The 26,057-nt window shown below is 67.2% G+C and overlaps 2 protein-coding genes across 7 annotated transcripts; one reads left to right on the top strand and one right to left on the bottom strand.

Moving 5' to 3' along the window:
• Positions 1-75: 75 nt before the first annotated feature.
• Positions 76-8,097, top strand: RCOR2 (REST corepressor 2). Of its 2 annotated transcripts, none has more exons than XM_074568019.1 (13): positions 76-194; positions 1,960-2,083; positions 2,521-2,577; positions 2,655-2,735; positions 3,296-3,348; positions 3,456-3,617; positions 4,735-4,859; positions 4,950-5,019; positions 5,426-5,602; positions 6,048-6,125; positions 6,455-6,512; positions 6,942-7,114; positions 7,802-8,097. In XM_074568019.1, the coding sequence occupies exons 2-13, from the start codon at positions 1,963-1,965 to the stop codon at positions 8,066-8,068; spliced, it is 1,422 nt and encodes a 473-aa protein (XP_074424120.1). In that variant the 5' UTR covers positions 76-194; positions 1,960-1,962; the 3' UTR covers positions 8,069-8,097. The 2 variants fall into 2 exon arrangements, with proteins under 2 accessions (XP_074424120.1, XP_074424119.1); XM_074568018.1 differs by having other exon boundaries at positions 94-295.
• A 1,328-nt stretch (positions 8,098-9,425) lies between these two features.
• On the bottom strand, positions 9,426-25,412 carry MARK2 (microtubule affinity regulating kinase 2). Of its 5 annotated transcripts, XM_074568042.1 has the most exons (19): positions 25,063-25,412; positions 20,538-20,711; positions 19,364-19,417; positions 19,200-19,248; positions 18,971-19,036; positions 18,809-18,879; positions 18,622-18,678; positions 17,927-18,163; positions 17,731-17,850; positions 16,543-16,642; positions 16,317-16,429; positions 15,045-15,171; positions 14,256-14,437; positions 13,634-13,731; positions 13,426-13,542; positions 12,239-12,502; positions 11,312-11,338; positions 10,880-10,924; positions 9,426-9,918 (listed from the first exon to the last, which is right to left on the bottom strand). In XM_074568042.1, exons 1-19 carry the CDS (start codon positions 25,117-25,119, stop codon positions 9,564-9,566), a joined length of 2,313 nt encoding a protein of 770 aa, XP_074424143.1. In that variant the 5' UTR covers positions 25,120-25,412; the 3' UTR covers positions 9,426-9,563. The 5 variants fall into 5 exon arrangements, with proteins under 5 accessions (XP_074424143.1, XP_074424144.1, XP_074424145.1 ...); XM_074568043.1 differs by lacking the exon at positions 11,312-11,338; XM_074568044.1 differs by lacking the exon at positions 13,426-13,542 and having other exon boundaries at positions 25,063-25,411.
• Positions 25,413-26,057: the final 645 nt, after the last annotated feature.

Genomic DNA, 26,057 nt, shown 5'->3' with positions numbered 1-26,057 from the left:
GCGGGGGGGGGGGAGGCGGGGCGCATGAGGGAACGCGCATGCGCCGTAGGGGCGGAGGAGCCGGCGTGTGGCGGCGCCGTTGGGCGCGAAGGCAGCTCGTCGATGATTGGCTGAGAGGGGCGAGGGCGGGAAAGCGGGGGGGCCCCGCCCATTCGCTGAGGGGAGCGGCGCCATGGCGGAGCCGAGGCTTGCAGGTCTGACCCACGGCGGGCTCACAGCCCGGCCCCACGGCCCTCGGCCCGACGCACAGCCCTGCCCCACAGGCCAGCCCCATAGCCCGACCCTTCAGCCCTTGGTACGGCCTATAACCTTGCCCCACAGCCCAACCCCACGGCCCTCAGCACGGCCCATAACCCTGCCCCACAGCCTGGCCCCATGGCCCCTCAGCACAGTCCATAACCCTGCCCCACAGCCCAACCCCATGGCCCTCAGCACGGCCCATAACCCTGCCCCACAGCCCATAGCCCTGCCCCACAGCCCAGCCCCATAGCCTGCCCCCTCAGCCCTCGGTATGGCCTACAACCCTGCCCCATAACTGTCCCCCACAGCCCTCGGCATGGCCCCATAGCTCAGCCCCACAGCCTAGCCTCAGACCCCTTGGCTGCCCCACAGCTTGCCCCCACAGCTTTGCCCCAGAGCCGTAAGCCTGTCCTGGGGCCTTTGGCATGGCCTGTAACCCTGCCCCATAGCTCTGCTCCATAGCCTTGTCTCACAGCCCTCAGCCCATCCCTTAGCCTGGCCCCATGGCCCTGCCTGAGAGCTCTCAGGCCACCCCACAGCCCTTGGCCTGCCCCATAGCTTGACCCCACAGCCTGGTATGAGAGCCCTCAGCCCCCCCGGTAGCCCTGCCCCACATCCTGGCCCCAGGGTCCTTGGCTTGCCCCATAGCAGCCCCACAGCCCAGCCCTGACCCACAGCAGCCCCATAGCCCTGAGCCCCATAGTCTATATCCAGCCCCATAGCCCCTCCCAGCAATGAGGGGTACCCCACACCCCCATCCCCACCACTACGCCCCACAGGACCCCTCAGCAGTGAGCACCCCTAGATGGGGGAGTGGGAAGGGAGGCATCAGGGACGTGTGGGGCAACCCCACAGCATGTGAGCATCAGGGAGCCTGTGATGGGGGGGGGAATCCCTGTGCTCCCCCCCCCGGCCCCATAGTGGGACAGACCCTCAGCACCACAGCAGCCCCACGGCCCCCCCAGCCCCACAGTGGGACAAACCCCAACCCCGCAGCAACCCCATGGCCCCCCCAGCCCCAGAGTGGGACAGACTCCCAGCCCCACATCAGCCCCATGCCCCCCCCCAGCCCCACAGACACCCCCCAGTCCCACAGCCTCCCCAGCCCCACATCAGCCCCCTGGTCTCCCGCCGCCCCCTGGCCCTTTGTTCCCTCCAGCCACACGCAGCGGGGTGACACAGCCCCACACACGCTATGGGTCCCAACCTCGCCATGGGGGGGGGTGTGAGGCCGGGACCCCCATGTTTGTCCCCCCCCCGTGCCCCCCCTTGCCGCTGGCGGAGGGGTACGCTGAGGGCGGGGGGGCCGTGCTGAGGCCGGGGGAGCTGGAACTACTTTGGCACCGTCAGGCGGCGGGAGCAGCCGGCGGCGCATTGTGTGGGCGCGGGTGGGCTCGGGTGGGCGCCGGGACCCCCCCAACCCCCCCCCCGCAATTCCTCCCCCCTCTTTACCCCTCCCCCAACTTTACTCCCCATTTCAGGGGGGGGGTCCTTCTTTTTGAGGAGGGAGCCCCGGCCACCCACCACAGCAACACCGCGTCCCCCTCCCCAAAATTCCCACGCCCCCCCCCCCCCCCCCCCCCCGGCCCAGAATAACCAAGGTTGGGCTAAAGTTTGGCATGGGGCAGTGGAGCTGAGCCCCCCCCCCCAATCTATCCTTGTGGGGTTCCCCTGGGGGTTTGTGGGGGGTCACACTGAGCCCGCCCCCCCCCTCCCCAGGCAATGCCGTCGGTGATGGAGAAGCCCTCGGGGATCCTGTCCCGTAGCCGGGCGAAGTCGGTGGCCGCCGGCGGTGGCCCCCCCGCCTCCGAGGACGAGGGCAGCGAGGACGAGCACGCCCACGGTGAGTGTCACCCCCCGCCCCAAAAACACGCGTGTGCCCCCCCCGACCCCCAAAACACTTTTGCGTCTCCCTCCAGCCCCACAAAACACGCCTGTGTCCCCCCCCCCAACACACCACATGCCTGTGTCGGGGCGCCACGCTCCCCCCACGAGTTGCGGGGGGGGGCTGCGCTCACGTCACCCCCCCCTCCGTGGGTCTTTTTGGGGGGGACACAAACGGGGACATGGTGGAGGGGGGGAACAAAGCCCCGTCCCCATTGTCCCCGGCTGCCCGCGTGTGTGCCGGCCGCCGGCTTTGTTCACCGGCAGGGAGGGGGGCACAGCCGCTGACCCCCACACCTCACGCACCCCCGGGGGGGCAGCAGGGACCCCCTCTGTTAACCCCCGTCTCCCCAGTTAACCCCCATGTCCCCCGTTTTTCCCTCTCCGCCCCCCCAGACAGCATGATCCGGGTGGGGGCTGACTACCAGGCGGTGATCCCCGACTGCAAACCAGGTAGGGAGGATTTTGGGGGGACCTGGGGGGGGCCTAGGGGGCGTCACCCCCCCTTTGACCTCCCTCCCCCCCCTCAGAGAGCCCCGCCCGCTACAGCAACAAGGAGCTGAAGGGGATGCTGGTCTGGGCCCCCAACCACTGTGTCTCCGATGCCAAATGTGAGCCCCCCCCATATCCTATCGGGGCATCCCTTGGCAGGGATGGGGGCGGTGGGTGGCTGCAGGGTGTCCCCCACCCTCCCTGACACCCCCTTTATCCCCCAACCCCCCCCTTTGTTCCCCCCAACATCCCCTTTACACCTCCTAATCCCCACTTTACCCCCCATAACTTGCCCTTTACCCACCCCCTTTGCCCCCCCAACACCCTCTTTAACCACCCCGTACCCCCCAACTTCCCCCTTTACCCCCTCTTTATGGCCCCAACCCCTCTTTGCCACCCCAACACCCTCTTTTCCCCCCCTACCTCTTTATCCCCCCCAGTCCCCCCTTTACCCCCCTTAACTGCCCCTTTACTCCTCCTTAACCCCCCAAGCTCCCCCATTACTCCCCCCTTTACCCACCAATCCCCTCCTTTACCCCCCCTTTACTCCCCCTTAACAACCCACCCCCCCCCTTAACCCCCTCTTTACCCTTCTAATCCCCACTTTATCCCCCTGAACTCTCCCTTTACCCCCCCTTAACCCTCCAACCCGCTCTTAACCCCCCCTTTACCCCCTCAGTGGACAAATACATCGCCATGGCCAAGGACAAGCACGGCTACAACATTGAGCAGGTACCATCACCCCCCCTAAAAGAGCGCGGGGTCCCCCCTGGGTGCCACCCAGGCACCTCCTGACCCCCCCCCCACTGTGTCCTGTGTCCCTTTGCGTCCCCCCCCAGGCTCTGGGGATGCTGCTGTGGCACAAGCATGATGTGGAGAAGTCCTTGGCCGACCTGGCCAACTTCACGCCCTTCCCGGACGAGTGGACGGTGGAGGACAAGGTCCTTTTCGAACAGGCCTTCAGCTTCCATGGCAAGAGCTTCGCCCGCATCCAGCAGATGGTGAGAGACACCCCCCCCCCCCAAAAATGCCCCCCAAACCCCCTCTGGGGGAGGGCACCGGGGCTCAGCTCCCCCCACCGTCGCTGATTCACCCCCCGCCTTGTCTGGTGGCTCCCCGTCACCCTGAGCTGGGGGTCGTCGGCCCCACAAGACCCCCAGGGTGTCCCCTGGGGTGCTCGGGGGGCGGGGGCAGAGCGCCTTGGGACCCCCCCCGGAGGCCGGGAGGTGGTAGGTGCCACCCAACATCCCCATCAGCAGGTGGTACATGCCACCCCCTCATCCCCCCCACTCCATAGGGGATGGTACATGCCACCCCCTGCCACCCCCCCCCCCACCGAGATGGCATGTGCCACCCCTGACACCCCCCCATAGGGGGTGGTACGTGCCACCCCGACACCCCCCCCATAGGGGGTGGTACGTGCCACCCCTGACACCCCCCCCATAGGGGGTGGTACGTGCCACCCCTGTCCCTGCCCCCAGCGGTGCCACCTGCTGGGGGGGTGGGGGCAGGTGCCACGTCCGCCCCCCTGTTTCACGCGTTCCCCCCCCCAGCTCCCCCCAGTTTCTAGGGGTTCCCCCCCATATTTAGGGCGTTCCCTCCCCATCTCCCCCTCCATTTTTTAGGGGGCTCCCCCCCGCTTCCCCCGCTTCCCCCCCCCATTTATAGCCCCCCTCGTTTTTTAAGCCTCCACCTCCCACCCCATCCTTAAGACCAACCTGCTCCAAACTCCCCCTGCGCACCCCCAAAATCCCCCCTGTGCCCCCCCAACTCCCCCATGTGCCCCCCAACCCCCCCCAAATTCACTCTGTGCCCCCCCAAACTCCCCAAAATTCACTCTGAGCTCCCCCAACCCCCCCAAAGTCCCCACAACCTCCCCAAACTCCTCCTGTGCCCCTCAACCCCCCCAAATTCACTCTGTGCCCCCCAAACCCCAAAAACTCCCCCTGCGCCCCCCCAAAAACTCCTCCTGTGCCCCTCCAAACTCCCAAATCTCACCCTGTGTCCCCCTCAAACTCCTCCTGAGACCCCCCCCAAACCCCCCAAAACTCCCCCTGCGCCCTCCAAACCCCCCCTGTGCCCCCCCAACCCCCCCAATCTCACCCCCTGCCCCCCCAGCTCCCCGACAAGCTCATCCCCAGCCTGGTGAAATATTACTACTCCTGGAAGAAAACCCGGAGCCGGACCAGCCTCATGGATCGCCAGGCGCGGCGCCTGCTGGGCCGCAAGGACCGCGACGACAGGTAACACCCCCCCCCACAAAAAAACCAAACACACCCCCGAAACCAGCCCCCCCGCCCCTAAAAACCCTCCTTTCCCCCCCGTTCCCATAGCAACGACGAGACGGACGAGCAGCGCCCCGTCACCGAGGGGGAGACGGAAACAATGGACCCCAAAAAAGAGGTTTGGGGGGGGTGTGTGGGAGGGGGCTGGGGTCACCGCGCTCACAAAGTGCCCCCCCCAACCCCCCCCGGGCCCCCCAAAACGCCCCTTGGTCCCCCCCAAATCTCACCCTGTGCCCCCCAGCCTCCCTAAAATGCTCATGGTGCCCCCCCAAACTCCCCCTGGGCCCCCCAAAACTCCCCCCGTGACTGACGAAACTCCCCCCAAACTGCCCAGCTCCCCCCAAATTCACCCCGTGCCCCCCCCAACTCCCCCAAAATTCACCCTGTGCCCTCCCAAACTCCCCCTGTGACCCCTCCAAAATCTCCCCCTGTGCCCCAAACCCCCTCTGTGCCCTTTCCCCCCACAAGAAGTGAGCATGGTGACCCCAGCCCCCTCCCCTCCCCCCCAATTTATTAAATTTCAGCCTTTTTACCCCAAAACGGCGCAATACCGGCACCACCCCCCTGCGCGGCACCGCCGCCGCCCCCCCCGCGGGATGCACCTCAGCCGGGAGGACGTGGCGGGGGTCACCGCCAACCCCGACCTGGGGGCGCTGGCCCTGCGGCAGCTGGATTGTCAGCTCGTCTCCCTCAAGCGCCAGGTAAAATGTGCCCCCCCGGAATCTATGGGGTGCCCCCTAATTTTGGGGGGGGGATGTGTGTGACCCCCTAAGTCGGGGGGTGAGCTCTAAGTCGGGGGGGTGAACCCCCAAATCTTGATTGTCAGCTTGTTTCCCTCAAATCCTGTGTTAAAAACCTTCCCTCTCCAAAAATCTGTGAGGTGCCCCCCAAGTTGTAGGGGTGCCCCCGAGGTTGGGGGGTGCCCCCGAGGTTGGGGGGGCCTGACCCCTAAGTTGAAAGTCAAGCCCTAAGTTGGGGGATGAACCCCCAAACCTTGATGGTCATCTCGTTTCCCTCAATCGCCAGATAAAAACCTTCCCTCTTCACAGTCTGTGGGGTGCCCCCCCCTTAGGTTGTGGGGTGCCCCCCAAGTTGTGGGGTGCCCGCTAAATTGTGGGGTGCCCCCTGGGCCTCTCGCCCCCGCAGGTGCAGCGGATCAAGCAGATCAACAGCGGCCTGAAGCAGGCGCTGGAGGGCGGCGTGGAGGGGCTGCGGCCACCGGAGGTGGGGCTTGGGGGGGCCCCCACGGTGTCCCCACGGTGTCTCCACACACCCCACAGTGTCTTGCCCTGCCCCACGGTGTCCCCATGCGCCCCACGGTGTCCCCACGGTGTCCTGCCCTGCCCCATGGTGTCCCACACTCACGCCGTGTCCCTGCGTGCCCGACGGTGTCTCTGCGTGACCCATAGCGTCCCAGTGTGCCCCACGACGTGCCCATCGTGTCCCTGTGGTGCCCCACGGTGTCACATCGTTCCCCCCTGGCACCCCACAGTGCCCCACAGCACCCCATGTTGCCTGACGCCCCCCCCCCCCCCCCCCCCATCTCCCCCCAGGGCAACAGCAAATTCAGCTCCCGCTGGACGACGGACGAGCAGCTCCTGGTGGTGCAGGGTGAGCCCCCACTAATTAACCTCGTTACCTCACTATGCTCATTACCCTGTTACCCCCGTTACCCATTCCTCTCGTTACCCCGTCCCCTTGGTGCCCTGTCCCCTCGTTCCCCTGCTGCCCTTGTTACCCCCATTACCCTCACTACACCTTTACCCTCGTTACCCCTTTGCCCTCGTTCCCTGTCCCACCATTGCCCCGTCCCCTCGTTCCCCATTTATCTCGTTAGCCCCATTCCTCTCGTTAGCCCTTTACCCTCATTACCTCATTGCCCTCGTTACTCCTTTATTCTCGTTACCCCATTCCCTTGTTCCCTGTCCCCGTGTTCCCCTCGTTCCCCTCGTTACCCCCGTTCCCCTCATTCCCCCGTTCCCCTCGTTCCCCCGTCCCGGTGCTGCGCTGGCGCTGGCTGACACAGGCTCTGGCCGCCAGCCCTGCGCCGCTACGGCCGGGATTTCCCCGCGGTGGCCGGGGTGCTGGGGAACAAGACGGTGGCGCAGGTCAGGAGCTTCGTGCTGGGCGCCCGGCGCCGCCTGGGCCTGGAGCGGCTCCTGCGGGAGAGGGACCCCCCCGGCGCCCCCCCCGGCCCCGGGCAGCAGCAGGAGGTGAGTGGGGAGGGGGGCGGCGGGGACTGGGACCAGCGCCTGCCCCAGGGCGAGGGCTGGGCCCGGCTCCGCTCCTCAGGCGGGGACTGGTCCCGGTCCCAGCCCCAGCCCAAAGACTGGTCCCAGTTCTGTCCCCGGTCCCAGTCCTGAGCCAGGAACTGGTTCCAGTCCTGATGGGAGGACTGGTCCCAGCCCTACTCCTGGTCCCAGTCCCAAATTGGGCACTGGTCCCAGTCCCAATGCAAGGTCTGGTCCCAGTTCGATGTCCCAGTTCCATCCCCCAGTCCCAGTCCTGGTTCAGGGATTGGTCCCAGTTCTGTCCCCAGTCCTAGGCCAGGAACTGGTCCTGGTCCCAGCCCTATTCCCAGTCCCATCCCCAGTTCAATCCCCAGTCCTGAGCCAGGCACTGGTCCCAGCCCTGGTGGGGGGACTGGTCCCAGGCCCCACCGCGGTCCCGGTTCTGGTCCCTGTCCCAGTGAGGGAACTGGTCCCAGACCGTGTCCCGGTCCCAGTCCCGCCCATGGCCCCGCCCCACGGTCACAGCCCCGCCTATCAGCCATGGCTGGGCCATGGCCACGCCCCCTCATTCCTGGCCGCGCCTATCAGCCGTGACCTGGGCCCTGCCCCCTCCGCGTTGACCACGCCCCCTCAGCCCTGGCCCCACCCCCAGCGCCTCTCTCCCCGCAGGTGCAGCTCAGCGGCGTCTCCCGTCCGGCCCCGCCTCCCGCCTCCCCGGCCCCGCCCCCTGCGCCGGCCCCGCCCCCTCCGCCCTCCCCCTCGCGCCCGCCGCAGCCCCCGCCCCTTTTACGCCCGGCCCCGCCCAACGCCCCGGTGCTGCCGCGGCCGCCGCCGCCGCTCCAGCAGGGCCGGGCCCCGCCCCCACTCATCCGCCCCGGCCCCGCCCCCGCCGCCCGGCCACGCCCCCCCGCCGCCGGCCACGCCCCGCCCCGCTGAGCGAGGGGAGCCGCCCCCCCGCCGCAGCGCCCCCTGCTGGGCCGGGGGACACGCGGACCCCGGCGGGGGGTGGACGGGGGGGGGCAGCCCCGTTTGTCAATAAAGGTATTTTACTAGAGAGGCTGCGCGTGCTGGGGGCACCGGGGGGGGTCACTGGGAGGACTGGTCTGTGCTGGGAGCACTGGTCCGGAGTGGGAGCCCGGAGGGGGGCGCGGTTACTGGGAGCACTGGTCCGTACTGGGAGCACTGCTCGGAGGCCGTGGATCTTTCTGGAAAGTTTTTAATCTAGAACCTGGAAAATTCCCCCGCGCGCCGGGGGCGGGGCCGGCGGCGTTGCCCCTCCCCCCCCCGCGGGTACCCCCATCGCCCCTCCCCCCCCCGCCCGGGGGTGACGGTGCGGGGGGGGTGGGAGGGGCTGCGGACCCCCCCGAGGTATGTAAAGGGCAGGTTCGCCCCCCGCCTCCCCCCCCACCCCCCGGGGGGCCCCAGGCGTCCAGTGACCCCGGGGGCGGGGCTACAGCAGGTCAAAGGGGGCGGCACCGTCCCCCCCCCGGGGTGTGGGGGGGCGGCCCCTCCCCCCGGCAGCAGCAGGACCCCTCCCCCCCCCCGGGGACCTTCCTGAGTGGGGGGGGGAGGGGCAGGACACCCGGGGCGAGGGGGGTGGGGCTGTGACGTCAGAATGTCCCCAAAGCTCCTAAGGCCACCCGGGGGGGGGGGGGGGGGGGGGGGGGCGGGCGCGTGGGGTGGGACACGACTGTGACATCAGGATGTCCCCAAGGCCCCTAAGGCCACGGCGGGGTGTCCCCGTAAGGCTCCGGGCCATCCCCCTCTGTGTGCCCCCCCCAGTGTCCCCAGGTTGTCCCATCCCCACCCCACCCCCCCCCCCATAAGGCTCGGGAATGTCCCCAGCGGCCACCGGAGATGTCCCTGTGAGGCCCTGGGGACACCCAGGATGTCCCCACAGGTCCCCAAGGCCATCGAGGACGTCACCAGATGTCCCTGGGCCACCACGGATGGCCCCGGGGGGGGCTGGTCTATCCAGGATGTCCCCATGTCCATGGAGGACGTCCCCCACAGGGTCCTGGGCCATCCAGGATGTCCCCCACGTCCTCATGAGGCCCCGGGGCACCCAGGACATCCCCATGTCCATAGAGGATGTCCCCACAGGTCTTTGGGCCACCCAGGATGTCCTCATGTGGATCTGGGCCACCCAGGCTGGCCCCATGTCCCCAAGTCCATCGCTGATGTCCCCCAGAAGGTCCCAGGTCCATTCAGGACATCCCGAGGTCCCAGCTCCATGCAGGATGTCCCCAGAGGGTCCCAGCTCGGTGGAGGACACCCCGAGGTCCCAGCTCCACCTGGAACGTCCCCGCAGCTCCTCGGGCCGCCGGGCCTCCTCCCCTCCCCATCCCCATCCATCCAGAGCATCGTCCCCCGCCTCGGGCGAGCGTGCGCGTGTCCCCGGGGGGGCGGCGGCGCCACCACGTGTCCCCTCTCAGAGCTTGAGCTCGTTGGCCACCTTGGAGGCGATGTTCTTGAAGGCCATGGAGGTGCCGGCGATGCGTTTGAAGCGGACGCCGTTGAGGGACAGACGGGGGAGTTTGCAAACCTCCATCTCCCACTGGACGAAGGAGTCGTGGCCGGGGGCCCCGTGGGCGCAGAGGAGCACGAACCGCTCCTGGGGTTCGCAACGGCAGCTGTTGGCGTCCAGAACCTTCCGGATCTCGCGCAGCATCTCCCCGGGTTCCAGGGAACTCGTCGTCTTCATGCTCCAGGTGAAACGCAGGGACCGGGGTTTGGCTTCTCGGCCGCCGCCCTCCCGCGGGTCCTTCTCCGGACCTACCGCCGGTCTAAAAGGAAGGGACGAGGGGACAGCGGGGTCACCATGGGGGTGGCATCAGAAACGTGGTGGGCCTGGGTGGCATGGGGATGGCACCAGGAGAAACACGGAGGTCCTGGGTGGCATGGGGACCTCATGGAGGTCCTGAGTGTCACAGGAGTCCCAAGGATGTCACCAGGACCAGCATGGAGGTCCTGAGCGTCACAGGAGTCCCAGGGATGTCACCAGGACTGGCATGGAGGGCCTGGGTGTCCCAAGGATGCCACCAGCATGGAGGTCCTGGGTGTCACAGAGACCCCATGGACGTCACCGTGAGCAGCACAGTGAGGCCTGGGTGTCATGGGGACCTCACGGTTGTCACCGGGATTAGCGTTGTGGGCCTGGGTGTGACAGGGTCCCACGGATGCCACCAGGGCCAGCACGGTGGGCAGGGGGATGTCACCAGGACCAGCACAGAGGTCCTGGGTGTCCCAAGGACCTCATGGATGTCACAAGGACCAGCACGGAGGCACTGGGTGTGACAAGGGTCCCATGGATGTCACCAGCAGCAGTGTGGTGGGCCTGGGCATCACTGGGAGCCCATGGGTGTCACCAGCATGGAGGTCCTGGGGGTGACGGGGTCCCAGGGATGTCACCAGTACCAGCACGGTGGGCCCGGTTGTCACAGGGACCCCACGGATGTCACCAGGACCAGCATGGAGGTGCTGGGTGTCATGAGGCTCCCACAGGTGTCACGAAGACCCCGGGGGTGCTGTGGGCGTCACGAGGATCCTGGGGAGCCCACGGACGTTGAGGGTGTCACAGGGACCCCACGGGTGTTCCCAGGGACACCGGGGGTGTCAGGGGGGGCCAAGGCAGTGGTCCTGGGGAGCCCCTGGGGGTGTCACAGGGACCCTGGGGGTGTCACAGGGAGCCCACGGGTGTCACGGGGACCCTGGGGGTGTCACAGGGAGCCCACGGGTGTCACTCACCTCAGCGTCTCCACCCGGTCCTTGCTCTCGGGCTCGTGCGGGTTCCTCGAGAAACAAGAAGGGGCAGAGATCAGTGAGGGGGGGCGCGGGGGCGGGGGGCAGCCCCTCCACCTCCTGCCACGGGACCCAGGTGTCCAGGAATGGGGGGGGGACACAGACAGCACAGGGAGGGGGACAGACACACACACACACACACACGGGGGGGGGACACACACACACACAGACGGACGGACAGACAGCCGCAGCCGAGCGGGGAGGGGGCCATGCGGGGCCGTGCAGCGCCGACGTCGGGGGGGGGTGGGGAGGGGGGGGTAGGTTTTGCTGGGGTTGGGAGGTTTGGGGGTGGGGGGACGGGACCTGCTCTCCCCGGGTTGGGGGTTGGGGGGGGACACATGCAGGGGACAGGGACCCAGGCGTCCGGCGCGGCCCTACCTTCTGGCAAACCTGAAAGACAGATTTCTACAAAGACAAACAGAAGAGAAGGGCGACGTTGGGGGGGGGGGAGGGGGCCGGGATAGAGCCACCCCCCTCCCCCCCACCCCTAGGGGACCCCAGGTGTCCCCTCCCCCTCCCCAGCCCCCCCCTCCCACCCCCCAAAGCGGGGATGGGGTCAGCCAGAAGACCCAGGTGTCTGGGGCAAAGCAGTACCCCCACCCCGACACCCCCCCCCGGCTCTGCGGCACCACACAGAGTTGGGGGGGGGGGACGACACAGGGACAGGAGGGGACGTCCCTGAGGGGATGGCAGGGGACCTTGGGGACAGGAGGAGCCCTGAGGGGACACAGGGTGACAGGAGGCGACGTGGGAGACCAGGAGGGACAGAGGGGAGCTCCAGGGGGGACAAAGAGGGGACACGGAGGAGCACAGGGGACATAAAGGAGCCTGGAGGGACAAGGGGACACACCGAGGAGCCCCCAGGGGACAAGAAGGGACATGGAAGGGATATGGAAGAGCCCCAGAGGCACAAAGAAGAGTCCTGGGATGCTGAGAGGGGACATGGAGGAGCCCCAGGGGGACAAGGGGACACACAGAGGAGCCCCGAGGGGACAAAGGGACACACAGAGGGGACACGGAGGAGCCCTGGGGGACAAGGTGACACACAGAGGGACAAAGAAGAGTCCTGGGATGCTGAGAGGGGACATGGAGGAGCCCTGGGGGGTCAAGGGGACACAGAGGAGCCCCGGAAGGACGAGGGGACACACAGAGGGGACATGAAGGGGACACAGAGGAGCCCCGGAAGGACAAGGGGACACACAGAGGGGACACGGAGGAGCCCCGGGGATACACAGGGGCAGCCCAGGGGCCACACACCGAGGAACGACACACAGGGGGACAGCGCGGTGACGGTCCCCTCCTCACCTCCGGACGAACTTGGAGGTGAACTTGCTGAAGAGGCTGGCGGAGGGGCCGCGGCGGCCCTGGCTGGCGCCGGAGGGGGAGGCGGGGGGCAGGCCGGGGGGCAGCGCGTAGGGCAGGGGGGCCTGGTCCCGCGCCTGCCGCAGCTGCCCCGCGTGGAAGGTGCTGCGGCTGGAGACCCCCCGCGGGAAGCTGGGCCGCTCCCCGGGGCCCTGGCTGACGTTGTGGGCCGAGGGCGACGCCGCCGGCACCCGGCTGGGCACCCCGCTGCGGGGACAGAGGGGGACAGGGGTCAGGGTAACTCACGGTGGCCCAGACACCCCCGGCACCCCCCCTGCTGCACCCTGGGGACACGCCGGTGGTAACTCACAGCACCCCGGGGACCTGCTGGCACCCGCAGCACCCCAGGGACCCACTGGTGTCCCACTGGCACCCCACAGCACCCTGGGGACCAGCTGGTGTCCCACTGGCACCCCAGGGCACCCCACAGCACCCTGGGGACCCACCAGCAGCTCTTCACACCCCAGGCACCCGCTGGCACCCCACAGCACCCTGGGGCCCTGGCTGATGTTGGAGGCCGAGGGGGACGCTGCCAGCACCCGTCTGGGCACCCCGCTGCAGGGACAAAGCGGGGGACGAGGGTCAGGGTGCAGGGGGTGGCACCCACGGCATCCCCCACCGCACCCTGGGGACACGCTGGTAGTAACTCGTGGCACCCGGGGGACCTGCTGGCACCCACGGCCCCTGGGACACTCTGGGAACACACTGGTGGCAACTCATGGCACCTTGGGGACCTGCCAGCACCCTGCTACGACCTGGGGACCCACTGGCACCCCACAGCACCACGGGGACCCACCAGCATCCTGCCACATCTCAGGGACTTGCTGGGCACCCAACAGCACCCTGGGGACCTGCCACCACCCCACAGCACCCAGAATCCCCCCCCCGCCTCCGCTCTGGGGGACGTCCCGGGGACAGGGGACACTCCGAATATTCCCTGGTCCCTGGGGACAAGGTGGGGTGCCAGGCAGGGGGACACCAGCACCCCGAGTCACCCTCAACCCCCAGGGACATGCTGGGGTGCTGCAGCAGGGGGAGGGAGAGGCACATGGGGACCCCCCCCAAAACCCTCCCGGGGGTCCCCCCAGGACATGGGCCCCGCGCCAGGATTTGGGGGGGGCGGGCCTTGCCTGGGCCGGGGGGCCTCGCAGTTGGCATCGGCGGGGGTGGTGGCGGCGGGTTTCGGGTGCTGCCGGGACCGCGGGGGGGCCCCGGGGGCCGGGGGGGCGGCGGGTGAGGGTCGGCAGCTAGGAGAGAAAAGCGGGGGGCGCGGGGGGCATTAAGGGGGGGGGGACCATGGGGGGGATTTGGGGGGTGCGGGTCGGGGGGGTCCCCTACCTGTCCTTGCCGTTCTGCAGGGAGCTCTGGCCCAGGCTGGCCCGGTCCAGCAGCGGGGAGTTACGGCTCCGCGTGGTGCCAGTGGAGAGGACGCTGTTCTGTGGGGGGCACGACACAGGGGTGTGCTAAGGCGGGGGGGGGCCGGCATCCAGGAACCCCATGGGCACCCCTAAATGGAGGGGCCAGGTGTCTGGGGACCCTCTGTCAGGGTCCCATGGGAACCAGGGCACCCTGGAGTTTGGGATCCCTCCCCCCAACAGCTCCCACCCTAAAGGGACCCAGGCATCCAGGACACCCATCCCCGCACCCCCAGGGGACCCAGGCGTCTGGGCCCCCCTTCTTCCACCCCCCAGGGGACCCAGGCATCCGGGACCCCCTTCTTCCACCCCCCAGGGGACCCAGGCATCCGGGACCCCCTTCTCCCACCCCCCGGGGACCCAGGCATCCGGGACCCCCTTCTCCCACCCCCCGGCACCCCCGGAGGACCTTGCCCCCCCCGGCCCCTCCAAACCAGGGGACCCAGGTGTCCGAGCTGCCCTGCTCCCACCCCCCAGGGGACCCAGGCATGGGTGCCCCCCACCCAGAGGACCCAGGCATGGGTGCCCCCCCACCCCGTGCTGACCGTGGAGGGCGAGGGGGTGCCCTTGGCTCGCTCCAGGCCGGGCAGGGGGCTGGGGGGCACCTTGGCGGTGCTGCCTGCCCGCCGCCCCCCCTCTTCCTCCCCGCCTCCTCCTCGCTTGTTCTCGGCGTTGGCCGCCTGCGTCTTCTTGGAGTAGGAGGCCGAGGTGGGGATGGAGAGGCCAGCTGGGGGGGTGGGTGGGATGGGGGGGTGTAAGGGGGGGGTCCCAAGGGGACCCAGGTGGCTCCCAGGTATATGGGAGGCCCCACTTCATCCCCCCACCCCATGGGAACCCAGGACTCCCGCTCCCAAGGGACCCAGGTATCCCTCCCCCCCGGCTCCCACCCCCAAGGGACCCAGGCGACTGGGTGCCCCCAGGCCCCCACCCAGTGACCCAGGCGTCTGGGTCCCCCCCCGAGCCCCCCACGCGCAGACCCAGGCATCCAGGGCCCCCCCACCCATGGACCCATGCGTCCAGCTCCCCACCAAGCCCCCCACGCACAGACCCAGGCATCCGGGGCCCCCCTGCTCCCGCCCCAGAGGGACCCAGCTATGCGTGTGTTCCCCCCCCCAGGGACCCGGGTGTCTGGGGACTCACTTTTGACCCCCACCCATAGACCCAGGCATCCAACCTCCATCCCGGGACCCATATGCCCCACCTTGGCCCCCACCCAGGGACCCAGGCAACCAGGTCCCCCCGAGTCCCCCACGGACCCAGGCGTCTGGGCTCCCCTGCCACTGTTGCCCCCCCTCTCCCCCCGATGGACCCAGGTGTTGTGGGGGGGGGCTCACCCTGGTCGCTGACGCGGCGTTTGGGGTTGGCGGAGACGCTGCGCTGGACCTTGTGCGCCGGGGAGGGGCCCGAGCTGTTGGCCAGGTCGGGGGCCGCCCGCGGCTTCAGCGCCAGGCTCTCCTCCAGCTGGGGACACGGAGGGGACGTGTGGGGGACACGTTGGTGTGGGGCACAAGGGGACACGGGGGGGACACACACCACGCAGACATGGGGACAGGGACCCACAGGGCAGGGTTGTGGATGGGACGTGCGGGGACAGGGACGCGCTGGCACAGGGCACAGCTGGGGACAGGGACGTGCCAGCACGGGGCACAGCTGGGGACAGGGACGCGCTGTCACGGGGATGCGGTGGCATGAGGCACAGCTGGGGCGGGGGGGACGTGATGGCACGGGGACGCGCTGGCACGGGCTCAGGGTATGGCTGGGGAGGACGGCGTCCCCCGTGTCCCTCCCTGTGCTCCCCCCAGTGGCCCACCCCGTCCATACGCCCCTTCGTTGTCCCCATTGTCCCCTCATCTCCTCCCTGTGTTCCCTGTCATACCCATATCCCTGTTCCTCGTGTCCCCTTGTCCCCTCATCCCCCTCCACGTTCTCCGTCATACCCACGTGCTCTGTGACCCCTGTGTCCCCTCATACCCTCCATGCTCCATCACACCTGTCCCCTTGTCCCCAAGCCCTCCATGACCCTCACATAACCTCTCACTGTCCCTATGTCCCCTCGTATCTCCATGGTCCATCACGTATCCGTGCCTCCTTACATCCCCATGCCACCTCGCTGTCCCCATGTCCCATGTCATACATGTCCCCGTGACCCTCTCCATGTCCTCTCATTGTCCCCACGTCCCCTGTCATATCCACGTCCCCCATGCTAATGTCCCCTTGTTCCCTCATATTCTCCATACCTTCACATCACCATGTCCCCGTGACCCTCTCAATGTGCCCTCATTGTCCCCATGTCCCTGCATATTGTCCACGTTCCCTGTCATACCTATGTCCTTCCTCGTGTCCCCTTGTTGTTCCCATGTTGCTGCATATTGTCCATCACATGTCCATGTCTCCTGGAGTCCCCACGTCACCTTATTGTACCCATGACTCCCTCATGGTCCCCTCACCCCCTCCATACTCCCTGTCCCACCTGTGTCCTCACATCTCCCCTCCCCTGCGTCACCTCACCTCTCCCCATTCTCCACACGTCCCCTGCACTCCCCTACACCCCTGTGTCGTCCCCAGCGTCCCTCAGTGTCACCCCATGTCCCCTGACGTCCCCGCACCTCTGAGCTCTTGTGGTCCAGCAGCAGGTAGGTCGCCATCACCTCGTTGTACTTCTGCCCCACCAGCGACTCCTGGATCTCCTCCCGCGTGTACCCCATGGACACCATCAGCTCTGGGGGAGGTGGCGGGGGGACAGGCCTCAGCAGGGGACCCCAGGCATCCGGGGGGCCCCCACCCCCCAAGAAAGGGGACCCAGGTGTCCGGGGAAGGGGGGGGTGGTCCTACCTGTCCTCCGAGGGTCCTTGTAGTCTGGCACGGGCTCCATGTAGGGCTTCAGCTCGTCATCCTCGTGGCCCACGTTCATCCAGCGGTCCTTCATGATTTGCTGGGGGGGACACACACAACAACAACATCAAAGTGGGCCTTGGGGGGTGTCTGGGGACTTCCTGGGGTCACCTCTGGGGTCCTGGGGGAGGGGCAGGAGGCTCCAGATGTCCCTGGTGCTGTGCAGGGGGGGAGACTGGGGGACTCAGGGCATGGCCAGGGGTGACTGCGGGGGGTCCCAGGGTGCCCAGGACCACGTTGGGGGTTCCAGGACCACACCGGGGGTGACCAGAAGGTCCTGGGGTGCTCTTGGGGGTGCCCAGGACCATGCTGCGGGGGTCTGGGTACCCCTAGGATCATGCAGGGGGTGCCCAGGGGCTCCTGGGGGGTCCCACGACCACACTGTGGGGTCCTGAGGGATCCCCAAGACCATGCTGGGAGTGCTCAGGGGGACCCAGGACCACACTGGGGGTGTCAAGGTGCCTGGAACCACGCTGGGCGTCCCAGGGGTGCCCAGGACTACATTGGGGGTTCCTGGGGGCACCCAGGAGCACACTGGGGGTGCTCACGGGGTCTTGGGGGGCTCCCAGGACCACGCCAGGGGTGCTCAAGGGGTGCCCAAGGCACCCAGGACAATACTGGGGGTCCCTAGGTGGTCCCACGTGTGTCCAGGACCATTTTGGGGGTTCCCAAGACCATGCTGGTGGTGCCCAGGGGTCTTGAGAGTGCTCAATACCGTGCTGGGGGTGCCCGGGGGCTCTTGGGGCACCCAGGACTACGCTGGAGGTCTTAGGGTGCTCTTGGGGTTGTCTAGGACCACGTTGAGGAGTCCTAGAGAATCCTATGGGCGGCCAGGATCACACTGAAGGTGCTCAGGACCACCGCTGGTGGTACTCAAGGGGTGCCTGAGGTGCCCAGGACAATATTGGGGGTCCCTGTGTGGTCCCATGGGTGTCCAGGATCATGCTGGGGATGCCCAGGACCACACCTGAGCATCCCAGGGGTGCCCAGGACCACACCAGGGGGGCTCAAGGGGTGCCTGAGGTGCCCAACACATTATTGGGGGTCCCTGTGTGGTCCCATGGGTGTCCAGGACCCCTCAGGGGGGTGCTGCTGTGGGTCTTCCGCGCCGCCCCCATCCTCCCTCACCTCCAAGGTGCCCCTTTTGGTAGGATTAAGGATGAGAAACTTCTTCAGCAAGTTCTCGCAGTCGGTGGACATGTAGAAGGGGATCCGGTACTTGCCCCGCAGCACCCGCTCCCGCAACTCCTGAGGCGAGACACCCCCAATCAGGACACTGCAACCCCTTCAGGGCCCCCCCAGCCCCCCCAAAATGAGGCATTACCTTAAGATTTTGCCCATCGAAGGGCAAGGAACCGCTGACCAGGGTGTAGAGGATGACGCCCAAACTCCAGACGTCAACTTCGGGGCCGTCGTATTTCTTCCCCTGGAAGAGTTCGGGGGCGGCGTAGGGGGGGGACCCACAAAACGTGTCCAGTTTGTTCCCGAAGGTGAATTCGTTGCTGAAGCCAAAATCGGCGATTTTGATGTTCATGTCGGCGTCCAGCAGTAGGTTTTCCGCCTGTCCCAGGGGAGGGAGAGCGCCCCGAGGGGGTTTAGGGGTGTCTGGGTGCTCTGCTGGGGGGATTGGGGGTATGTGGGTGCAGCCAGAGGGGGGGGTCTGGAGGTATCTGGTGCTGTCCTGGGGGGTCCCAGGGGTGTCCAGGTGCCACCCTGGGGGTCCTTGCACTCTCCCACGGGGTTCAGGGGTATCTGGATGCTGCCCTGGTGGTCCTGGCACCTCCCAGGAGGTTCAGGGACACCCACCTTCTGCTCTGGGGGTCCCAGGGTGCTGCCCCAGGGGCCCTTGCACCCTCCCAGAGGATTCAGGGGTGTCTGGGTGCTGCCCTGGGGGGTCCCAGGGATATCCAGTTGCTGCCCCGGGGTCAAGAGGGTGGCGGGGGAAGACCTGGGGAGCCCCCTGGGGTGCTGGCAGGGGTCCCGGGGGACGTCAGCGGGTGCAAGGCGGGGGCTCCTCACCTTCAAGTCCCTGTGGACAATGAACTTCTGGTGGCAGTACTGCACGGCCGACACTATCTGCAGGAGAGGGGGGTGTCAGGGGGGTGCCCCACTCCGGGGTAGGGAGGGGCACAGGGCCATCCCCCCCAGCCCCCTGGGGACACAGGGAAGTGTCACACAGGGCATGTCACACCAGCGTCCCCCCGACCTGTCGAAACTTCGCCCGGGCCTCCTTCTCCTTCATGCGCCCGTGGGCCACCAGGTAGTCGAAAACCTCACCTAGGGGGCAAGAAAATACAGAAGGCAGGGGTGAGAGGCAGCCCTGCCTGCTCCCTGCCTGCTGTGTCCCCCCCCTCTGCCTGCTGCTCACCCCCGCTGGCGTACTCCATGACAAGGTAAAGCGTCTTCTCTGTCTCGATCACCTCGAAGAGCTTCACTGCAAAGGGGGCAAAGTGGGGCTGGAGGTGGGGAGCAGGGTGGGGGCCACCCTCTAGGACCCCCCCCGAGGTGGGGGACGCCCCCCCCCCCCCCGCCAAGGGGTGGGAAAAAGGGGCACAGGAGTCACAGCATGCAGCCTGGGGGCATGCCAGGGGGCTCACCTATGTTGGGGTGGTTCAAGACCTTCATTATTCGCACTTCCCGGAAGAGCTGTGAGGAAGCGGGGGGGAGCGTGAGATGCCACAGACCCCCGTGTGTCCCCCACAAAAGCAGCTGCTACACCCCCCGCCCCCCCCCGCCCCGGGGGACCCCAACCCGCCCTCACCTTCTGCAGGCTGGAGGAGTTGAGCTGCGTCTTGTCAATGATTTTCACGGCAACCTGGATGGGGGGGCGCGGAGAGGGGGATCAGGGAATGTCCCCAGGACTGTCCCCACACTGCAGTGGCACTTGCAGGGAGAGGGACAGGGGGACAGATTGTCCCCACCCCGTGGTGGCATTCACAGGGTGATGGAAAAGGGGATGGGACCATCCCCAGGACTGTCCCCACAACACAGTGTCACCTGCAGGGTGAGGGGTTGTCCATCCCCCAGGCTGTCCTCACAGCGTGGTGGCACTCGTGAGGTGAGGAACAGGGGGATAGGACTGTCCCTAGAGCTGTCCCCACACCGCAATGGCACTCATGAGGTGAGGGGCAGGGGGACGGGGCTGTGCCTGCACCATGATGGCATTCACAGGGTGAAGGGCAAGGGGAAGGGACGATCCCCAGGGCTGTCCCCGTGCCGTGGTGGCACTCATTAGGCGAGGACCAGGAACCTGTCCCTGCACCGTGGTGGCACTCCCAGTGACAGTCCCAGGGCAAGGACCAGGAGCTCACGTCCATCCCCGTGCCACAGTGGCACTCACAGGGTGAGAACCAGGAGTGTGTCCCCACACTGTGGTGGCACTCGTGGGGGTACCAGGAGCCCGTCCCCAGATTATGGGAATGAGGACCAAGAGCCTGTCCACACCATGGCACTCACTGATGAGGAGCGGGACCCAGAGCTGTCCCCACGCTGGGGTGGCACTCACCAGATGAGGACCACGAGCCCATCCCCATGGTGGCACCCCCAGGGTGAGGACCACAAGCCCGTTCCCACGGTGGCACCCCCAGGGTGAGGACCTGGAACCTGTCCCCACGCCATGGTGGCACTCATGGGACAACAACTGGGAGCTCAGAACTGCCCCCGCACCACGGTGGCACCCACCAGACGAGGGCCACGAGCCAATCCCCACGGTGGCACCCACAGGCTGAGGACTTGGAACCTGTCCCCACGCTGCGGTGGCACCCACAGGACAAGGACCATCCCCGTGCCACGGTGGCAGCCACAGGGCAACAACCAGGACCCAGAGCTGTCCCCACACCGTGGTGGCACCCACAGGGCAAGGATCTGGAACCTGCCCCCACACGGTGGTGGCACCCACAGGACGAGGACGATCCCCGCGCCGCGGTGGCACTCACCTCCTTGCCGGTCAGGACGTGCCGGGCCAGCTTGACCTTGGCGAAGTTGCCCTTGCCGATGGTTTTCAGCAGGCGGTAGTTGCCGATGTGGGGCTGCTCGTCAGCGGAGGTGGCCGAATTCCGGCCCCGCAGCATGTTGGCCTTCCCGCCGCCCTTCCCCTCCGCAGGACCCGGCTGCAGGGACACGAAGGGGACAATCGGCTCAATGTCCCCCTATCCTGACCTGTCGCCCCCCCCAGGAATTCCCAGGGGGGGTCCGAAGGCTCTCGGCAAAGCCAGGAGCAAAGTCCGGGAACGCCGTTGCCGTACGGCGCTGTGCCGCGCCCCGGGCAGGCCAGGAGCCGCCCCCGATACCTGACGCAAGCGCCGTGGTTTCGGGCTGGGCTGGGAGGGGACACGCACACACACAGGGCCAGCACAGTGTCACCCCCTCCCTGGGAGGGGACGGGGACATGTTTGTCCCCTCCCCAATCCCCTCCCAGAAATAGGGGGCCCAAATGTTGTGATTTTACCCCAAAACAGGCAACCCGGATGCCTGGGTTCACCCCACAGCCAAAACAGGGAAGGCCCTGGGGTGCCCCCCAAAATGCCACCAACCTCAAACCCCCCCATACTGCACCCCAAAAGCCCCCCCACACACACCCAGGGTCACCCCAGCTTTTGGGACACTTTAGGGGTGCTCCCTTATGGGGAGCGACATGCCCGCGCCGGGTGGTGTCACCCCCCCCCGCTGCGCTGTCACCGCTCCGGTGACACCGGAGATAACGGGCGCGCGTGAGCAGGCGGCGGAGCCGAGCCAAACCCCCCGCCCCACACCCTCGGGGATTCGGAGCCACCACAGCCCCCACCAAAGCCCCAGTGGGGTTTCATGGGGGTCACGCTCTTGGGGTGCCCCTCCCCGTGGGAAGGAAACCACCACCGGAAGCGAGGTTGGGGGGGGGATGGGGGGGGGAAGAGTTTTCGGTGTTGCTCAGCCGACGATGGCGCAACCGGGTGCGAGGCACCAAGCCCCCAGATTCTGGGGAAAAAGCAGTGGTTTTGGGGACCTGGGGAGGAAGGGGATATGGGGGGGGGGGGGGGCCGGATCCATCCCCTCCCCCAAAATCCGGCGCTTTGCTGGGAGGACGATGGGGAAAAGTGAAGAAAAAAAGGGTTTTTTTCTGCCAAAAAACTGCCGTGGCAACGGGGCGGGGAACGTGCTTCACCATCTGGCCATGCTGCCGGGGAATTAATTCGGGGTTTTGAGGCGTGCAGCGGCACCGACACCGGATCACTCCCCCCACCACCACCAAAAAACAAATGTGGGGGACCACGGCGATGCCGGCAAGTGGCCAGCGTGCCTGGCATTTCTCCGGCACCTCTTATCGGCGAGGCCGGAGTGGCCGGCAAACCTCCCCCGGTGCTGGCGGCTCCCCTCCAACACCACCCCCCGCCCCCCCCCCCCCCCCCCGCAAAGGTCGTGCCAGGAGAGCGGTGGCAGCTGCGCCGGGCCCCGGTGAGGCTTGCCGAAAGCACTGCCGGCTCCGGGCTCTGCCAGTGCCGAAATGTCGGAGATCGTCACTGTCCCCCTCACCGGGACCTCACAGGGATGTGGGTGGCCGCCTCAGCGCTCCCGGTTTTGGCACAGCAGTGAAGGACTCGGCCCTCGGCATCCCCCCGCGGCTACAAAGAGCGGTGCCGGGCTTGAAGCTCGTTAACCAAACTCTCACTAATTAAACAGGCCCCTGAGCTCAGCTCTAAACCTCCTCCCTTGGCTGCCAAAACCCCTCGTGCCTCAGTTTCCCCCACCCCGAACCCAGCATGGCAGCGGGGACTCACGCTCGGCGACCCCAAACCAGCTCAAGCTCGTGGCGGTGGGTGCCAGCGACACCGATGGCTGGCTCGGTGCGGGGTGGTGCCGGCGGCCGGCGGAAGCTCTCGCCGAGAGTTGAACTCCCCAAGGAGCGCCGGGAACGCCAGACCGGCTCGACCGGTTGGGGCTGACACCGGCTCAGCCGTGCCGCGAGAGCTTCGCGGGGGGGGGGGGAGTTTGCAGCCTCGAGCTTCAGTTTTGGGGAACACCTGAAGCACCAGGGGTGCAAGAATAGGGCAGAAAAGGGAAAAATCAAGACACAGTGGGGTAGGAGGGCCCTGCATCGCTCGCCAGCTGCCGTGAGAGCCAAACCGCTGGGAATCGCCACCAGAATGGCAGCAGGGATGATGTCACCGGGTCCGGGGGGGTGATGTCACTAGGTCCGGGGGGTGATGTCACTAGGTCAGGTCTAAAGATCCTGGCGCGAAGAGGCCGTGGCGGTGCCGATGCCACCATCAGCCAACCGTGTCACGGTCACAGAACCGGCAGCAAGCGGCTACGGCGTAACTGGTAACGGTGTAACCGGTAACCGGGGCCATGCCGGGCCTACCTGCGGCAGGCGGGTGATGTGTGTGCGCCCCCCCCCCCAGCCCCGCCTCGGCAGCCGACAGGAGATGGTGAAACAGCTTTGGTGCGGCGGCGCTGAAATGTCAGCCAAATTTAGTTATTTTTGAGAATTTTTTTTTTTTTATATATGTATATATAAAACCATGCCAGCTCGGGCTCCACGTGATGGTGAAACTGGGGGGGAAGGGGGAAGAAAAAGGCACCCCGATTTCGGATGTCAGTTTAGCGGGAGACACAGCAGCCCCCCCAACTCTCTGCCGCCCCCTCCCCAAATCTTCCCAGCCAGGAATAATTTTTCTCTGGTGTTACATAACAGTGGAAAAATAGAGGAAAACGACCCAAAATGAGGAGGGGGTGCCCGACGCCACGGTGACGGATGGAGAGCAGGTGGCATCCCCTTGTCCTCGGTGTTGGGGACACAGAGATGAAGCCACTTGTGGCCCTCCCACCCCAGGCCGCATCCCACTGGGGTCCCTCCCCATCACTTGGGGGTCCCTCCATTGCAGAAAGTGGGAAGTCCCCTAAAATACCAGCCAAAGTGGGGCTGCCATGCAGCTGGGGAAGCCGAGGTACCCCCAGGGCCCCCCCAAAAGGGATGAGCCATAAGTGGGGTCCCCTGTCAGCACAAGATGAATGGAGCTGGGGGGGACCTCAAGAGCCCCCCCAAACCTACACCCCAAAATGGGGGATCCCCATTCCAGATGCCCCCCAGAGGGGTCTGGGCCTCATCTTCCCCCCCAAGCAGACACAAAGGGTGAACCCCCAACCTCGCCATATCTTGGGGGGAGGCTGGCCCCCATCACAGAAGTGGGCACCCCCATAATTTGAGGGGGATACACACCTCACAGTCCCATTCCCCCCCCCCACAAACCCCCATGGAGGGCGCCCAGCCTGTGGCAGCGATGCCGCCCCCACAACCCCCCCTCCCCGTAGGGTGGGGGGGCCTCAGCAGGGAAGGGGGTGGGCTCACGCCCCCACACCCAGTCCGCGCAGCCACTGAGATGGGGGGGGACGACGACACGACAACGACACCCCAAACCTCGCACCCCCCAGCAGATACCAGACCCCCGAGGAGCCAATGTGGGGGGGTGACACCCCCCTACCTGCCTCCCCTCCTTTGGGGTGCAAGCCCTGACCCCCTTCACCCCAACCTTTGGGGTGGGAGAACCCTGGTGCCTCTCAGGAACCCCCTAAAGTGGAACCCCAGACGCCTCTGGGGGGGTTCCAGCCCAGGAGCCCCCCTCCCCACACCAGGTCCCATGGAGGAGCTGGATCCAGCCCCTGAGGGGGGAGCCTGGCTCAGGTCTCCCCACCCCACATGGGGGTCTGGGCCATGGGAGGCCTTGGGATACTTCGGGTGGGGGATCTGTGAGAGGAGTTGGGCCCCCCCGGACCCCCTTGCAGAAGGGTTGGGGGGCACAGGACCCCCTTAGACCCTCTTTTTTCCCCTCATGGAAAAACCCTCAGATCCCCCTTTCCCTTCACAAAACAGCCCCCAATCCCTTCAGACCCCCCCATTTGTCCTCAAAAACGACCCCAGGCCCCCTTTTCTTCTTGTGCAGGGGCCCAGGACCCCCTCAGAGCCCCCCTTTCCCCTCACAAAAAGGCTCAGGATCCCCTCAGACTCACTTCTAATCCTTGCAGATCCCCTTTTCCCCCCCTCACAAAAGAGTCCAGGGCCCCTCAGGCACCCTTTTTACCTCACAAAATTCCCCAGGTCCCCCCTCAGACCCTTTTCCCCCCTCACAAACCATCCCCAGAGCCCCTTTTCCCCTCGCAGACCGACCCCAGATCCCCTCAGACCCCCCTTTCCCCTCACAAAAAGGGCCCCCGTCCCCCTCAGATGCCCCTTTTCCCCTCGGAAACCGACCCCAGACCCCCTCAACCTCCTTTTCCCCTCACAAACCGACCCTAGAACCCCCTTTTCCCCTCGCAAACCGACCCCCGTCCCCCTCAGACCACCCTTTTCCCCTCACAAACCGGCCCCAGACCCTCTTTTCCCCCTCAGAAAACGGCCCCAGACCCCCTCACGGAGGGGCCGGACACCCCTCAGACAACGCCCCCCCCACTTCCCCTCACAGAGACCCTCCCCGTCGCCGGCCCTACCTGTTCCGCGTCTCTCTCGTTAAGGGTAGGCAGAGGGCTGCGACCGCTGCTCGACATGGCGGCCCCCCCCCCACCGCCGCCGACTATCGCGATAGGGGGAAGCCGCGGTGTGCGGGGAGGGGGGAGGTGGGGGAGAGGGAACCCCGGGCCGCGCTCAGGGAGCGGGGGGAGGCCAGGCCAGCGGCATGGGGGAGGCTGGGGAGGGGGGGGACGGGAGAGGAGAAGGGGGGGAGCGGGGCGGCGAGTCCGCCGGGCCCGGCCGCCGCCGCCTCACACTCGCGCCTCTTCAGCACCCAGCGGCTCCCAACATGGCCGCCACCGCCGGCCCTCGGCCATTTCCGCCGCCGCGCCGGAAACACCCGACCACGCCTCCCGCTCCGCTTCGGCTCTTTCCGGATGGGTTCGTCTCGGAGCCTTCGGGTGGTTCCGGAATCACCCGACGCCGCTCGGCGGCGGAAAGACCCGAAGCCGCTTTCGGCCGTTTCCGCCGCCGCCCCGAGCGGATACGGAAAGACCCGAACACCCTTCGGCCGCCATCGGACCTTTCCGATCCCTGGCGGAAACACCCGAGCGTAGCCGAACGCCCCCTCCCCATCCTTGCGGCCGCCCCAAGGGGGGCTGGGGGGGCCCTCTTTTTTTTGCGGGGTGGGGGGGATGCTCCCGGACGCCTGGGTCCTCCCCGGGCACTGGAGGAGGCGGGAGGGGGCCTGGACGTGGGGTTCCCTGGCTGCAATTGGGGGGGGGTACTGGGACCACTGGGCGGGGGGACTGGTCCTGGAGCGGGGCGGGAGACACAAGCCTATGGGAGGGGGCGGGGCCATCTGGGGAAGCCACGCCCCCTCCCCGCAGGGTGGGTGTGGTCGCCACGCCCAGGCCACGCCCTCGCTGGACCAAAAGGGCGGGGCCAGCCCGGGGATGTGGGGGGGAGGGGATGGCGGTGGCTCCTCCGGTGCCCCATATGCCCGGGGACCCCGGGGTGATGCTGCGGGGAGGGG

Source organism: Larus michahellis, chromosome 31 (genome assembly GCF_964199755.1).
Source record: "Larus michahellis chromosome 31, bLarMic1.1, whole genome shotgun sequence".
Classification (NCBI taxonomy): Eukaryota; Metazoa; Chordata; class Aves; order Charadriiformes; family Laridae; genus Larus; species Larus michahellis.
The sequence above is the reverse complement of the archived record's forward strand: the minus strand, read 5'-3'. Positions and strand labels throughout refer to the sequence as shown.

Excerpts from the sequence above, each read along its gene's own strand:
- MARK2 (XM_074568042.1), bottom strand. The coding sequence starts at position 25,119 with ATGTCGAGCAGCGGTCGCAGCCCTCTGCCTACCCTTAACGAGAGAGAC. Across the intron at positions 17,851-17,926 it reads TCGATGGGCAAAATCTTAAG|GAGTTGCGGGAGCGGGTGCT; the intron begins GTAATGCCTCAT and ends GTCTCGCCTCAG. Across the intron at positions 13,543-13,633 it reads CTGCAGAACGGCAAGGACAG|CTGCCGACCCTCACCCGCCG; the intron begins GTAGGGGACCCC and ends TTTCTCTCCTAG.
- RCOR2 (XM_074568018.1), top strand. The coding sequence starts at position 173 with ATGGCGGAGCCGAGGCTTGCAGGTCTGACCCACGGCGGGCTCACAGCC. Across the intron at positions 2,578-2,654 it reads GATCCCCGACTGCAAACCAG|AGAGCCCCGCCCGCTACAGC; the intron begins GTAGGGAGGATT and ends CCCCCCCCTCAG. Across the intron at positions 5,603-6,047 it reads TCGTCTCCCTCAAGCGCCAG|GTGCAGCGGATCAAGCAGAT; the intron begins GTAAAATGTGCC and ends TCGCCCCCGCAG.